This window comes from Alosa alosa, chromosome 24 (assembly GCF_017589495.1).
Source record: "Alosa alosa isolate M-15738 ecotype Scorff River chromosome 24, AALO_Geno_1.1, whole genome shotgun sequence".
Classification (NCBI taxonomy): domain Eukaryota; kingdom Metazoa; phylum Chordata; class Actinopteri; order Clupeiformes; family Clupeidae; genus Alosa; species Alosa alosa.
Window position 1 is genome coordinate 7,265,418 of NC_063212.1, and position 15,100 is coordinate 7,280,517.

Genomic DNA, 15,100 nt, shown 5'->3' on the forward strand with positions numbered 1-15,100 from the left:
CGATGAAAATAAACACACCCTGAGAATGCACCCTGTATAGACAAGAAGAAATGTTTATTTATGTATTTATTTATTTTGGATATTTAGTAGCGTTCCCACAGACCCATCTGACAAACACTTGAGGATTCTCGCCCACTTACTGTTTTTACGGCTCCGAGGACCCTTTGATTCACAAAACAGCGCTTTTTCTTTTTTTTTTTTTTTTTAACGCGGTGTTCAGAAAACGGGGAAGCAAGTAATTAGTTTCACATTCTTGTTTTCACTTCAAACCTCCCTTCACTGGCGTTTTTGATCCAATGATAATAAACAGCAACTTTCAAGGGGCCTCTGCCAAAAAAAAAGAGAGAACAAGAGAAGAAGAAGAGGAGAAAAAAACAGGATGTTTTGGGGATAGAGTAATTGACCCTCCCTGAAGTGGAGGAGAGAGAGTAAGGTATGGGAGGATTATGCTGGGAGCCCATCTGTTTTCACTAGGGGCAAGCTCACTCTCAGGCAAGAAAAGGCCTTCAAACAAGACTATTTTGGCCTTGTGGCTTTCAGTGTATTGCATCTGATTATTTGGCTTAGCAGTAGAAACAATAGACACATTTGAAAGGCCGCTTTCATATTTCCTAATGTTTTACACAGGCTGGTGGCCCAGAGAGGGGGACGTGTTTGATAGCCACAGTACAGCATGGCTGCCACTAGGTGGCACTATGCCCCATTTTAACAACTCATCAGACTCCCTATTGTTTTTGTCAGTAAATCAAACAGGTCAATAAGATGTCATTGTACACTCTAGTATATTGTCATTATATAACGGCTCATACTGCACTCTTTCACTGTGGTCTCTGGGAGGACCACAGTGGAAGAGTGCATATCCCAGCATCCTCTTCTCTCTTTCTTTTTTTTCTCCTCTCCTCCTCCTCCTCTCCTCTCCTCTCCTCTCTCTCTCTCTCTCTCTCTCTCTCTCTCTCTCCACACTCCATTGCTGCCCAGATATTTATGTCCCCTCTGAGGAAGGACTTTGGTGTGGGCGGCTTTACGTTAATCCTTAACCCTTCCTGCTTTCCTTCTTTTTTCTGCTCTGCCTCTTCCTCCCTCTTGTCGCTGTTTTTCGCTGGCGTCTTTTGGCGAGTGGTAAATAACTAGGATGCCATCGGGGTGAGAGGGGGGAATAGTTGAGATGCTTGATGCTAGGGGTTATTGGAACTGGCTCTGGGGGCTGGGGGGCCTCGCGGAGTAGGGCCTCAGGGTGGAGCTGGGCTGGCTGCTCGGCTGCTCCAGGGCTCTGCTGGTCTCCGTTCAGAGGATGTGGTGATCACGGGAGAGCCCCTCCGCCCAAACCCAGCCCAGGCCGCCAGGGAAGCAGGCGGCACAGGGACTACTGCGTGTCGTGTGCATTTTCCACCCAAGTCCTTCGTCTTCCTTCTTCAGTTACTCCCCTTTTTGTTTCTGTCTCTCTGTCTTTCTTTGATTTTCTTTGTGTCTCTTTAGTTCTTCTTTTGATATTTTGTCATTTTCTTTTTCCCTTTCTTTCATTCTTTCTTTCTTTCTTTCTTTCTTTCTTTTTTATTGTCCTTTCTGGACATCTTGTGTCTGTGAGTGTCTTTCTTGTTCTCTCCCTCTCACACACACACTCTTTTACCTCCACACACTCGCTGTTCTCACTTCTCACTGTGTGTGTGTGTGTGTGTGTCTCTCTCTCTTTCATTCTTTCTCTCTCACACAATGCGAGGCACGCCAGCACATGTGGGACTTTTATTTGGGCGCTTTTGTGGGTGTGGGAAGGCTTTAATTGCATTCTTATCTCATTTGACCGGTGGAAAGAGGGAGAAAATACCATCTTTTCCTTTTTTCCCTTCTCCACCCCCCCCCTTCCCCCTTCCCCCTTTCCTCTGAGCGTTGCGTTCTTCCCGTCAGTCTTGGGGGTGGAAGCACCCGCCGTCGCCGTGCCAACCAGTACAGTACAGCTGCGCTCCCTTTTTCCCGGCACCTTTTCTCAAAGAGCCAAACGTGCCAAATGTGAAACAGATGATTGATTTCTCTTTTATGACTGAGCACTGGTGCATTGTTTTGATGGGAGCGCCAAACTGATGAACCTCTTGTGGGCATGAAGCTGAAGTAAACAGGGGGCCAAATTGGAACCATTTGGCGCATTGATGATCTAGGCAACAGTGACCTCTAGTGGTGAAATGAGGGGAAAGCGCACCTCTTGATCTGGGTTTTTTTTTAATACGGGTGCTTTCATTGTTTTTTCACAGCCTCAGGCCTGCGCGCAGCGTTGTTCAGTGTTTCTAGTCGTGAACGAAATCTTCAGGTGAGTTTGGGAAAAGATTATCCACAGGTTCCCTCCTCAGGCACTTTTTTGTAGATCCCAGAGTCAGTTGGGATTCAGAGAACTTCCCTAGAGCTGGATTCTCTGGACTGCATCTCATATGAAAACATGCTCTTTCCACTAAATGCCATAGAATGGTTCTACAACCAACCAACAGCATGATTGCAAGCAGAGAGAGGATGCACCTTTGAGCTGTGGTGATAGACAGTTCCAGACATTTTCTCTGTAAAGATTTACAGCATCTCGTAGGTGGTTCTTTTATACTAGCATATACCATGTGTTGGCCTATGTTCAAATGCAGTGTTTCCCATACATTGACTTATTTGTGGCGGCCCACCACAATATCAACATTGACCATCACACAATGATTTTCCAGGTTGTACCAAATTGTGCTTAAAGCGGGCTAGCCACGCTGCGCTAATTTGTTAAAAACTTTTGCATTCAAGTTAATTCTGCAAACCTACCACCACAAATAGAATTCAATTCTGTGGGAAACACTGAAATGACACAGTATGACATATGAGGGCCTCATGAATACCACTTTTTTTTTTAAGTATATTTTTTGGGCATTTTGCCGTGAGACAGGAAGCAAGTGTGAGAGAGTAGGGGTGGGATCGGGAAATGACCGCAGGTCGGATTCGAACCTGGGTCCGCGTGGGCACTTGGGCCCGTATATGGTATGGGCGCTGTAGCCTGCTGCGCCACAGCGCCCCCCCCCAAAGCCCACATTTGTAATAAATAATTCCATTTTCTTTACTCCTTTTCCCTCCTGGTGTCCAGGTGCACGTTGCTGGAGATGGAGGAGAGCTCTGTCCTCCGCCTGCTGATCCAGTCGTTCACACGCTGCTTCCTCAGAGCGCTGGCAGCCCAGGACCCAGAGGTACTGTACAGCACCGTCTAGCGTCGGACGACACACTCACAGAGAAAGGCCAGGGGCCTGGGGTGGACGTTGTGTGTGTCAGTTAGGTAAAGGAAAAGTAGATAACTTTTTTTTTTGCCTGGTGAACAGCTTCAAGAGAGGTTAAAGTTGGGTCTCTCCCATCAACAGCGATGTCATGTGCCGATATCTGTCGCACCATGCTGATGAATCCAACCAGGTAGATGTGCCATGTGTGAGGCTTTATTATGTGCTTCACCACGATTGATAGAAGCTAGTTCACATTGGATGGGGAGTTATATTGTTAGGGACAAAACTTAAACAGGAACAACAACATGGCATATCTCAGAATGTGTATGAACCTGATGATCCTGAAGATTGAGTGATCCATTTAGACAGTAAAGTTTGTGGCACTATGACTGACTAATAAACCATCAGAGTGCATGAGATTATTCATAGCCACACTGACATCAAATACAACAGGTAAAAGTTAGCATATTATGTTGCCTATAGGGGATAGTGATGACGTGTTCAACTTAGCTGGTTAGTATTTCATTAACCACAGAAGACTTTGCTTTAAAAAAAAATAAAAAAAACCCACATGGGTGTGTAACGGTAAGGCTGTGGTCGTGCACTACGCTACCAACGGGAATAAAACTGACTCCTCAAATAGCACTTAATGTCCAGACACATTACTCTGTTGTCCAGGAAGTGGGTGTGCCTGAAGACTGGGAGAGTTAGAAACACATCAAATAAACTCCCTGGGCACCAAATGGTTCACTGTGTGTGAGTGCCTCAGTAGCTGACCGCTCCCTCGGCTAGTTTCCTGCCAGCCTCACAGACACCACCGCCCCCCTCCCCCCAAACCTGATTGACAGAGACGGCAATTACCATGTCACCGTCACGTCACCCACAGAGCTGCCCGTGAATGCCGCTGCCGCCGCCGCTGCTTGGACGGCTCCTTCAAAGGGAACGCGTCACGCTCGTCTCTCCTCACTCGCGCTCGGAATTTCATGGGAGCTGGTTCATGGGATTTGCAATGGTTTTAGCATTAGGTTGTGGCATTTGGGAACGTGCTCTTAGTGCTGTACTGTGCTGTGGTGATGGTTGTGTGTGTGTGTGTGTGTGTGTGTGTGTGTGTTGTATGTTTCAGGACAGATTGGCTCTGAAGAGCTTCTTCCCTCTGGTGCCTGTAAGCCTACAAATGCCCATGCTCACCCTACCGTCAGGTGGGTTGCAACCTCGTAATTGTCTACCTTCTCGCATGCCAGCATGGACAAAAGTGTCTGCCCCAATACACTTACATCCACATTCATTTAGCAGTCCCAAACATGCCTTGTACCTTGCTTTGTAAAGTGTACGGTCAGAGGAAAATGCTTCAGATGTGCTCACTAAGAGCAGAGACACATAGAATCCCTGCTGCGTTAATAGACTGACCTAGCTGGACATCAGCGTAGGGCTTCTTCCACCTCTGACATTACAGTCTGCATCCCTGACTCTCTCACTGATTCACCCTCTTGTGCACCAAGTTTGTCATTCTCACCTCATTCTGTCCTCTCCTCACCTGGACTCGTCCTCAGAGGTTCCTCAGGACGTGTGGCTTGAGCACCTGATGGGCATCAGCGCCCAGCTCCAGCTTGCCAGCGCAGAGGCAGAGGAGCGAGGCGACAACACAAGGCAAGAGACTTGAGGAGGATGATGTTCTCAAACTATCGCTAGCTGTGGTGCTAATGCTAACGCTAACTTTAACGGGTATACGGTACCTCTGAGATCCCTGAGACCTCTCTTTCTTTGCTCTTTCTCTCTTTTTCTCTTTCTCTCTCTCTTTCTCATACACACACTTAATTCCCAGTCTTTCATTCCAGCCCACACACACACACACACACATATGGTCGCACTTACACACATTCATGATCGCACACACTCATGATCCCATTCCCACACACACACACACACACACTCCCACTCATACACACACACACATATAGTCATACTCATTCGTGGTCACTCACACAGACAGACACACACTCCCGGTGGCTTCTTTCCCTCCCATGTGCGGCGGTGTGGCGGCGGCTGCTTGCTGAGGTCAGCCAGAATGCGGTGGGTCAGGAGGGAGGGAGGGAGTGCTCCGCTCTGCTCTGCTCTGCTCTGCTCTGCGTAAAAAAAAAAGGCTGACTTCAAAAGTCTTCACCAAAACAAACAGCTGCAGGGGCCCCAGCCTCCCCGTGTGTCTGGCTGGATTACTTCTCCTCCAGAAGCCCTCAATCAGCGGGATTAGCCCAGCGCTGCTCACCCACCGGCCCGAGATGTTTGTGTGAGGCCTTCAGGACGGGGGGGGATTTACGCTCTACAACGTAACAGTGAATACTCTTGGACACACTTTGTGTGAGGTGGCCCCAAAGGCAAAATGTGCACAATGCTTAATGTACTATGATCGTACTCGGTGTACATTTTGTATTGGTGTGCTTTACAACTCGGGGTTAGATTCATGTGCAGTCACCAACTGGCCCCGAGATGATTGGTTTGGTCTTTAGTACAGAGGTGGGGGGATAGAGCAAATGCATGAAAGAGTGAGAGAAGGGGAGCGAGAGAGAGAGAGAGAGAGTTGAGAAAGAAGAGGTACAGTAAGAGTGAGAAAGAATCCTGAGGCCTTTTTCTCCGCTACTTGTTGACTTCCTTTCTCCCTTTCTTTTTTCCTCTATCTCCACGGCTTAATTGAGGGGTATGGGAGGATGAAGTCACGAGAGCTGGGCCCCAGCTGTCAGTGTTTAGTAGCGACGGCAGCCATTGAAACACTACTGACGGTTTGCCAGGAACTTCAGACGTCCTCTCTCTCTCTCTCTCTCTCTCTCTCTCTCTCTCTCTCTTTTGTCTGTCTGTCCAAAGTCAGTGATATGGCCAACACAACTGTTGTTTATGTGGTGTTTTTTTTCACGCTCTGCCCTTGTCGACCTCTGTGGATAGCCACTCTGTTCTATTCGTGAATTTTTCACTGTGCCGTGTGTATTTCAGGCTGCTGTGTGGACTACGGAATGACGTTCGCACACATATGCTGCATGCATTTGGTGTGTGTGTGTGTGTGTGTGTGTGTGTGTGTGTGTGTGTGTGTGTGTGTGAGGCTAATCCATCTCTCGTGTGGGTGCAGTGGCTCTGTGTTTGAGGTGTGGTTCCTGCTGCTCCAGGGCGGAGGCTGGGTGGATGTGGCGGCTCAGTTGCTGGCCTCTGCTCAGACCCACGCCGCCTCCTCTTCCTCCTCCTCTTCCTCTGAGTCCAAGAGCCGGGCCCTGCTTTGGCTCCTTACGTTCTTCTACCACCCCACCAACAGAGGGCACCAGAGGATACAACAGTGGGTAGGTCTCAGAAATAGAGACAGAAAGTGTTTGTGTGTGTGTGTGTGTGTGTGTGTGTGTGTGTGTGTGTGTGTGTGTTGGTTGGGAGCCTCTTCGGTTTGGAGAACATTTGCAGAGCATTACAAAGAGGGTCATCAAAAGTTCAAACGTTCAAAAGTTTGAAGCAAATATCCACATGGCTGGTAGGAGCAGCAGGTGGGTCTGGGCAGAATTTCCAGCCGACAAATGTGAGAGAGAGAGAGAGGCAGAGAGAGAGGCCGAGAGAGAGAGAGAGAGGGGGGGGGGAGAGAGAGAGAGAGAGAGAGAGAGAGAGAGAGAGAGAGGAGGAAGTGAGACACTGTCTGTGTGTTAGTGTGCGTTTGTGAGAGAAAGTGTGTTTTTATGAGAGAGTGAGTGTGTGTGTGTGTGTGTGTGTGTACTTTGGGTAGCTGATGCGCAGGATGTGCTCGTTGACCCCAGACCAAGTGCGTACGCTCTGGTATGTCTACTGGGCAGCTGCCGTATTTCCAGAGGTCAACATCGCAACTGCGGTAATGCCTCACAGCTCCTCCTGATTCACAACAAGTGTGGACTCAGTTCTGGTCTGCTCCCTAGCCAAATCAACTGCAGAATCAACCATTGCAGCCCGTCAGACATAACAAATAACAACACAGACAAAACAACGACAAAATGCATCAATAGGTTGCTAGAAGATAGTTTGACTTTCTATTTTTGACTTGTGTTTATACACAGTGTGACATTGCTGGTGTCAGACTTTATATTGGATTGTGTCATTGTGTTTGCCCAGCTCGGAATAGATCTGCTTCTGTAAACCAGATGTTTGCAGTTCTTAATGGATGGATGATGGATCTGGTCCCCTGTGTTCGTGTGTGTGTGTCCAGGAGTGTGTGCAGCAGGTCTGGGGTGACCTGAGAGGTGTGTGTCTGAGTCCAACGCCTCCTCCTCCTCGTGCGCTGGACACCGTGGCCGAGTCTCTCCTCTCCCTCGTCTCCTCCAGGCTGGCCCTGCGTCTCCTCCTCAGCCTCGCCGTCTTCTCACCGGTGCCGGGCGATGCCATCGCCTTGCAGCTCATTCGAAAGGTTAGCCCAGCAGCCATGTTTGTTTTTTAAGCTTTACTTCTACCGTGGCTCAGCTGGCAGAGAAAGGGGCACCTATACACAAAGAACCCCTATACACCTATACATAGAGAACCCCTATACACCTATACATAGAGAACACCCATACACAAAGAACCCCTATACACCTATACATATAGAACCCCTATACACAGAACCCCTATACACAGGGAACCCCTATACACAGGGAACCCCTATACACAGAGAACCCCTATACACCTATACAAAGAGAACCCCTATACACCTATACATATAGAACACACAGAGACACAGAGAACCCCTATACACAAAGAGAGAAAGGGGCAACAAGACCAGAGAACCCCTATACACAAAGAACCCCTATACACCTATACACAGAGAACCCCTATACACCTGTACAAACCCAAGTACTGATAAAAGTGTAGAGTTGCAGTGCAGTGATTCAATTGACATCCATCAATTCTAAAGAAATAAAGGATGAAAATAAAGACAATGGATATACCATAGAAGTATGACAGCATACAACTACAAACATTTCGATTATGTAAAAACATTCAATTGGACTCCAGTAATATTTTATTAAATGTTCCCAACTGAACAGGTTTACTGTTTACTGTAAAATTCCCCTGCCACTTACAAAAGCAGGAAGAGGAAATCACCTAACTGATGAAAGGTTGCTGAAACTTTCAGATAATATTTCACCATCATGACAAACATAAATTTGGACTTGGACATTCATGGCTGTGGTCAGACAACGTGCAAAGCCAGAATTGAAAACATTTTCGTAGGGCTTATCGGTGAGTGTACCTCAAGGAAATAACTTGTCTGACCGCAAGACCACAAAAGCTGACATAGAGCTGTTCTTCAAGAGTTCACAGTGAAAGGTGAAAAACAGTGAAAGTGTTCAGTGGTGACACAAAACACCGCAGAAAGGAGTGAAAAAAATGACCATGACATGACCACGTTATTTGAGTCTAACACAGTACCAAGGCACAATGTATTTTTTAAACAAAGCCATCAACACCTTTACTAATATCAGCATCTCAACTGAAATTCTAAAGATGCCTATAATGAAAATGTTTACTTTGCACTAGCGTTGGAATCTTGCGTTATACACTAAAAGTAGCTCAAATCAATTAAAAAGCCAGTAGTTATGCATAATGGATATGTGTCATGTCCTTGACTGCATTTCTGGTCCTTTTCAGCCAGAGGTCGATAGAGACTTCTCACATGTTGTGTATATTAGACTGAAAACCCCTTTGCCAAAGTAATTCTGTCTCACTCTTACTTAGTATCTTTGTCGTCTCTTCGATAATATCTCCTGTTACTGGCAACTGCAAGCTGAACCCAGTGCAAGGCCACAGGGGAAGACGCTGCATCAAACGTGGCACGTATAAGTCATAATTACCGATGTTGTTACCATGTTGTAACTACAGGGTGTATGGAGATGTCGCGTAGTTCTTGCTCTGGGCGTTGGGCCCTTCTGAGAAGCAACCATTTGCCTTAAAATAGCCTGTTTGCTTTCCATTGCAGATGTCTGAGAAGAAGAGGGAGGAGGACGAAAAGGAGGAGGAGGAGGAGGCGGTGAGTCTGAGACGGGAGGCAGAGTGTCTCCTGGCTGCCGCTGCGGAGCACAGACTAAATAGCGACACCTTGGCGAGTGCCAGGGTTCAGGCGAGGTTGAGGACACTCGAGGACACCCTCTGGAATGCATTGTGTGTGTGAGGCGAGAGAGAGCGAGCGCGAGTGGGAGTGGGAGCGTGGGCGCCAGCGCCAGCGCAGCGCGTAAACATGCCCCGTGCCCCCCGGAAAACGGGAGAGTAATTTATTGCGTGTGAGATTCCTGCCGGGAGGGTAGAGGTGCGTTGTGAAATACAGTTGGGTAGTAAAATGAGGGAGGGTTCTGAAGGAGCTGAACCATCTGCTTGTCCTGGTGTCAGGTGGTGTGTGTATTGGCTACTGGAATGTGCACTATTCTATAGGGCCTTTGTTCGGGGTCTGGTTATAAGTGTGGTAAAAAAGATTCCAATGAAGCCATTCTACTAAGTCTACTGTGCCACAGTAGTTATACAAATAAATGAAATTGAAATTGAGCTCTTTTCACAGTGAGTTTGATTTCTTTCCCCCGCTGTTTAATGTCGACGCGAGTGCACCTCGGAGTGTGCTGTAGCAGAGCGTTGCGACGTTTTCATCGCTCCCGACTGCAGAGGGTCTCTGGAGGGCCGTCTGTGGAGAGGGGAGAGAAGGACACACAAATCAGGCCGTGGACGGTGCCAGCGCGGCTATCAGGGGCTCCCCTCCGCTAGGGCCTTTTCCCAGCGTGGACGAGTCTGTCCTGCTGGCAGCACTCGCCATGTCCCACTTACACACACACACACACACACACACACACACACCCTGCCAACACATCTTCCAAACTCTCATTCCTCTGTGTCAAACACGAACACATGTAAACACATTCAAACACTTTGAGCACATATTTGACTGAAATGTTTTGCCGCGTCCAGCCGTCGCGTTCCCAAAGAACACACTCCAGCTGTAGGAACAAAGGGCCACACAGTGACGTGACGTGACGCATTTCCTCATGCCACAGCTCGCGTGCTTGTCCGTTCCCAAGCCAGGCTGGTTGGGGGGGGGGGGGGGTCAGAGTTTGGGGCAAGGCTCCTGTTCCTGCTGAACTGAGCCAGTGGTTTGGGGAGAACTGTAATCAGCTCAGTAGGCACAGGAGACCCAGTCCTGCTGTGATGTCCACTCCCCGTGACGCCTCCCAGTCTCTGCAGGTCACTCGTCCAGTACACCACAACACAACATGGCACAACACACACAAGCATTGGCTGTGCACCTATGCATTAAAACGTAGAAATAAGTAAACATCTGTGTTGCTCCGGCGATCCTCTTTTACTATAACTAATGCTAGTCATATTTCTCCATAATTCATATTCTATACTAAGCCTATATATCGATCTTTCTCTATTCTCTTAATTATCTTCTTACCTTTTTATTGGTTACTCGTGCCTACAAGACACTTTAAACTCCTTACATTTGATTCTACAAGTACTGTAATTGACTGGTATGTGAGTCATATTGAAAGTCATCATTCATTCAACCTTTATTAATTCTCGGAAGTTCATTGAGGGTAGTTCTCATTTAGAGTGAAGCCGAGATTCCACTCACAATGAAATAACACAGCTGTCTGGAGTTTGTTTCTCTAACCCTTAAAGGTGTACCATCACGGAATGTTGGAAAATGAATGTTCTAAAGAATATCTGAGGTTCACTGAATTTAACATAGAATTTTAGAACCTTGAATTGTTGCGGAACGGAATCTTATGTTCAAAAACCCACACCTTTAAGGGCTAAGCAGACATGCTGTGGTATATGGGAGAAGGTCTCTGTCAGTGGCAGCGCGGTTGGGGGTAACTATCGGACATGACGAGACATGCGGTGTGCGAGATGCGAGGGGCAGGTGTTTTCCTGGACAAACGAGTTGAGACAACAGATTAAGATGAGAAGACAAGATAATGAAGTGAGGAGGAATAATGTACTGAATGGTATTCATGCAGCGATTGCACTAGCAGCTCCCCCATCCCCTTCACACACACACCCAACACACACAGTCACACACACACCTGAGGTCTCCACAGACCTTCAAACGATCACACTGAGCATTGTCGCCCCCGAATGGAGCTGACAGGCCTCATGCTTGGCTATGCGAGGCCAAACTAATTGGCTCTGTCAGGAGACTCGAGACGGATCTGCCGTGGCACATACCACAGGCCCTGCTGCGTCGCACCTGACTGCACCACAATGCTACCTGATAATCCTAGATGCGGAGCAGCAAGAAGAGGTGGGCTTTTTTTTTTATTATTCTTTTCTGTGACATGGTTGCTGTGTTCGCATGACACAGACCACAGGGTTTCAGTTTCACACACTTGTAGTGCAAGGAAAATAGTAGAAATTCAAGAAACTATACCCTTGGTTATTGCAGCAAGCACAAAGTTTTCCATAGAAGGAACACTAAAGGGGAAAAAAGACAGTCGAAAGAAACGACTGTGGTGTGGTCGGCCGTACGTTTTCTAGAGTTCTAAGCTTAAGCAAGGCGTTATCAGTACTCATCTAGACTTGTTCTAGTGTGTAGACTTGTTTCATCTGGTAGACCTATAGTTGAATTCCTTCAGTCACACCCTTTGTGAGCAGGGCAGTAGGCGGGGGGTTGTTGTTGCGGCCGCGTGATGGGCTTTGGTTCTCATCCTCCTCAGAGGCAGAACTTAGCCACTGTGAACAAAGAGGAGCTAAATCACTGTTCACCAATCAGCTAAGCTCTGCACCTGCTTGGAGTTGTTTTTTTGTCCCCCTCTTCTTTTCCTCTCTTCTGTCTCTCTTCATCCCTCTCTCTCTCTCTCTCTGTCATCTGTCATCCATTTTACACCAAACTAACACATCAACATCCATGTAGGTCACAGGTTTTTCTTCCCCCCATTACTCCTTCCTTCTACAAAGACCCTCCCCCCGACCCCCCCCGGAAAAGTCCCACTGAGATCTTCCACTTCTTCCAACCCCACCACCACTTCCTTGCAATGGTACCCCCCGGTCTCCATGACAACCGCCAGGGCCGCGGCTGTGTGGTAATCCCTGGCAATGTGATTTTTATCTTAAGTCACAAATCATCACGCCAGGAACCCACACAGCCACGACATGAAAGGCGAACCTGCGGATCCACTCACCCGCCCACCCTCACCACTCCCACCTCCACCCAACCCTCCCAGCTCCTCTCGTCCCTCCCTGGGCCTCTCCTTCGATTCTCTACGCTCGGCTACACCGGGGATATGTCCCTCATTAAGGGGATCAGGAGGGATTCCAGAGGCATGTGTAGAGAAAGGAGGAAGGAAGAAAAGAAAAGAAAAAGAAAAGAAAGACAAACCTATCCCCGGCCTTATAAGGTAATAGTTTCCTGATACTCCTGATACAACAAGCAACGGCGTTCTGACAGACTACTGGAGTTTTATTTGTGTCTGTGAGGTAAAGGATCACGTCGGTGCCAGCAGGCTGTGGTATTGACACATCACAGGCTTTGCGTCTCCTATTTTTAATCAGTATCGTGATGGCGGTGACAATATAAAGCCTGCGCCACCGAGAACAAACATCCGCAGTGGCGGTGGTGGTGTCCAGACTCGCGGGGAGATAAAGCACCACGTGAAGGCATAAATGGTCTGTCGGTGGTGGGGTGGGGAGGTCTGGGTGCTGTGTGTGTGTGTGTTGAGGGGAGGGGGGGTGAAGTGATTTATCAGTCCCTGGGTAGACAGAGGAAGCGTTCTGGCCTGGAACATCAGCCTGCCACCGGACCTCCCCTCCCCTCCCCTCCCCTCCTCTCCTCGCCGCACACATAAAGCTGTCTTGTTTGTGGATAAAAGCGGCCCGGGTCTAGGCTGGTCCTCAACAAAGCTTTTGTCACAGCGGCGTTTTAATGGATTTATCGGACAGGCCTAGCGGATGGCCATATGTCCTACGCAGCTCCGAGGGTGACAGCCATTTAATAGGTTTCCCACAAATACCACATCTCCACACACACACACACACACACTTCCCTCTATACACAAATCTTATGTGTGGCATGAATGGTGCTAAATTAGCAGGGGCGATTTGTGAGCATGAAAGAGATACCTTGTATTTACCACTTCTCTCTTCCACTCCACATAAACAATAGATCATTCCTTCATGCCAGCCACAGAAACCCCAGGAGCCATAACTCAACTCTGATTTCCTTCGCCCCTTGGTGTAGAGAGAGTAAACACAACGAGGCTTAGTGCAAATGCATGGATAGATGTTTTTCTGTTGCTTTCAAATAGCTCTTTTTTGTGATGAGGGGGAAGGGGGGGAGGTTTCAGTATTTGAGGAACACATTCCTAAATGAGTTTTGTTTGAGAAAGCACATTCCTCCTTCTCTTAAAACACAACATGACAGGCTTTCTAGTGCAATGGTAGGAAAAGTCCCCCCACCACACACACACACTCTCTCTTTTTTCTCTCTCAACCTCTCTTGATCATCAGTTGACTTTTCAGTCAGTTTATTTATGAACAGAACAATGAAGAAACAGACTAAATGTTTCCTAAAGTAACCCACGAGACTCTACCTAACAACTCCAACATCCAGACACACACACACACACACACACACACCACTCTGCTGGCCTGATGCTGATCCATAGGGCTCTTACGTAACGTAAGGTGAGGGCAGGAAGAACAGTAGATTATCCCTCAGGCCCTCTGGCCCTGGACACCACAGGACAGTCAGTTCTTCCAGGGCCTCTCCTCTTTCAGTTAGGGGGGGATTTCCATGCATGACTTTTTTCCACCTTCAACTTTTCCTCAGGAATTGGCATTACATGCTTCCAAACTATTCCAGAACTGTGTGATTTGGGTACTCTCCATGCCATGGCAAGACCAAACCACTGACTTATCAGTAAAACTATTGAGGTCAGTGGACCAGACATTAATATGCCTCCATGTTCATTTTAGCTACAGCACTTATTAGCAGCCGAGCAGTGTGCACCCTGTTCCTGAAGACTGCATGTTCTCTCACAGAAAGAGATGAGTAGTTCATCCTGAACATGAATGAGAACTATAGCAGAAGATGAGACACATTGTGAGTACTAACTCAGCATCTGTTTCTAAATGTATGGAGATTTCTTTCTTAACCCTCCCACTGATGAGCTCTTTTCCCCCAGATCAGACAGAGCACCTGTGGTGTGTCGAAGAGGAGTCCTCTCTCTGTCCCTCGCGGGTCGGAGGTCACAGGATCATCTCGGACACCACGGCGAGGGCGGCCGGGTCCATGTGCTCCTGGGCCCGAGAGAAGCAGCGGCGGGCCAGAGCCTGCTGACGACCATCCTCCTGCAGCATCAGCTCCCCGTACAGGTACACACCCATGGCCTACACACACACACACACACACACACACACACACACACACACACACACACACACACACACACACACACACACACACACAGTTATATATAAATACACAAACAGTATCTCCAAAAATGATATAACCACAAAAACATGACAGATCTTCACATTTAATGCTATGCACAGACAATACAACAGGTGCTGGTTGGTGGCAGGAACATCTGAAGCAAAATCAAAAACTGACCACCACACACTGCATTTAGTGAATTACTAAATACTTACATTCACAATATAAAAATTGAAGTCATATTTCATGTAGAGGCTGATGTGATTAGCAGTGCAAAACTGCTAATCACTCGCTACACTTCCAGGAATTTTTTGGTTTATCTTGTGCTTAGAGTGCACTTTGTAAGCACTGATTTGGCCCCGGTTCTTATTCCATTATCGAGGATTTATGTTCATAAATTACATCTCTGGGGACTATTCCAGAGCACTTGTGCAAATGTATTGTTTTGTGGAATTAGAGGTTAGAGATTACAAAATCCACAGAAACA

At 47.6% G+C, this 15,100-nt stretch overlaps 2 protein-coding genes across 4 annotated transcripts in view; one reads left to right on the forward strand and one right to left on the reverse strand.

The window, feature by feature from the left end:
- fancc (FA complementation group C) overlaps nt 1–9,363 on the forward strand; it is a 29,974-nt gene extending 20,611 nt beyond the window's left edge. For all 3 annotated transcript variants that reach the window (XM_048236823.1, XM_048236825.1, XM_048236824.1), the window contains 7 exons: nt 2,244–2,299; nt 3,098–3,197; nt 4,348–4,423; nt 4,775–4,871; nt 6,340–6,544; nt 7,426–7,623; nt 9,172–9,363. In XM_048236823.1, coding sequence (XP_048092780.1) covers nt 2,244–2,299; nt 3,098–3,197; nt 4,348–4,423; nt 4,775–4,871; nt 6,340–6,544; nt 7,426–7,623; nt 9,172–9,363 — 924 coding nt within the window. The remainder of the gene's footprint in view (nt 1–2,243; nt 2,300–3,097; nt 3,198–4,347; nt 4,424–4,774; nt 4,872–6,339; nt 6,545–7,425; nt 7,624–9,171) is intronic.
- The window catches only part of LOC125289809 (aminopeptidase O (putative)), a 55,370-nt gene continuing 47,492 nt past the window's right edge, over nt 7,223–15,100 (reverse strand). Inside the window, exons 16-19 of the mRNA XM_048236821.1 lie at nt 14,377–14,567; nt 8,032–9,864; nt 7,788–7,903; nt 7,223–7,720 (exon numbers count right to left, since the gene is read on the reverse strand). Of these exons, the coding sequence (XP_048092778.1) occupies nt 14,427–14,567 (141 nt within the window). The 3' untranslated portion in view covers nt 7,223–7,720; nt 7,788–7,903; nt 8,032–9,864; nt 14,377–14,426. The remainder of the gene's footprint in view (nt 7,721–7,787; nt 7,904–8,031; nt 9,865–14,376; nt 14,568–15,100) is intronic.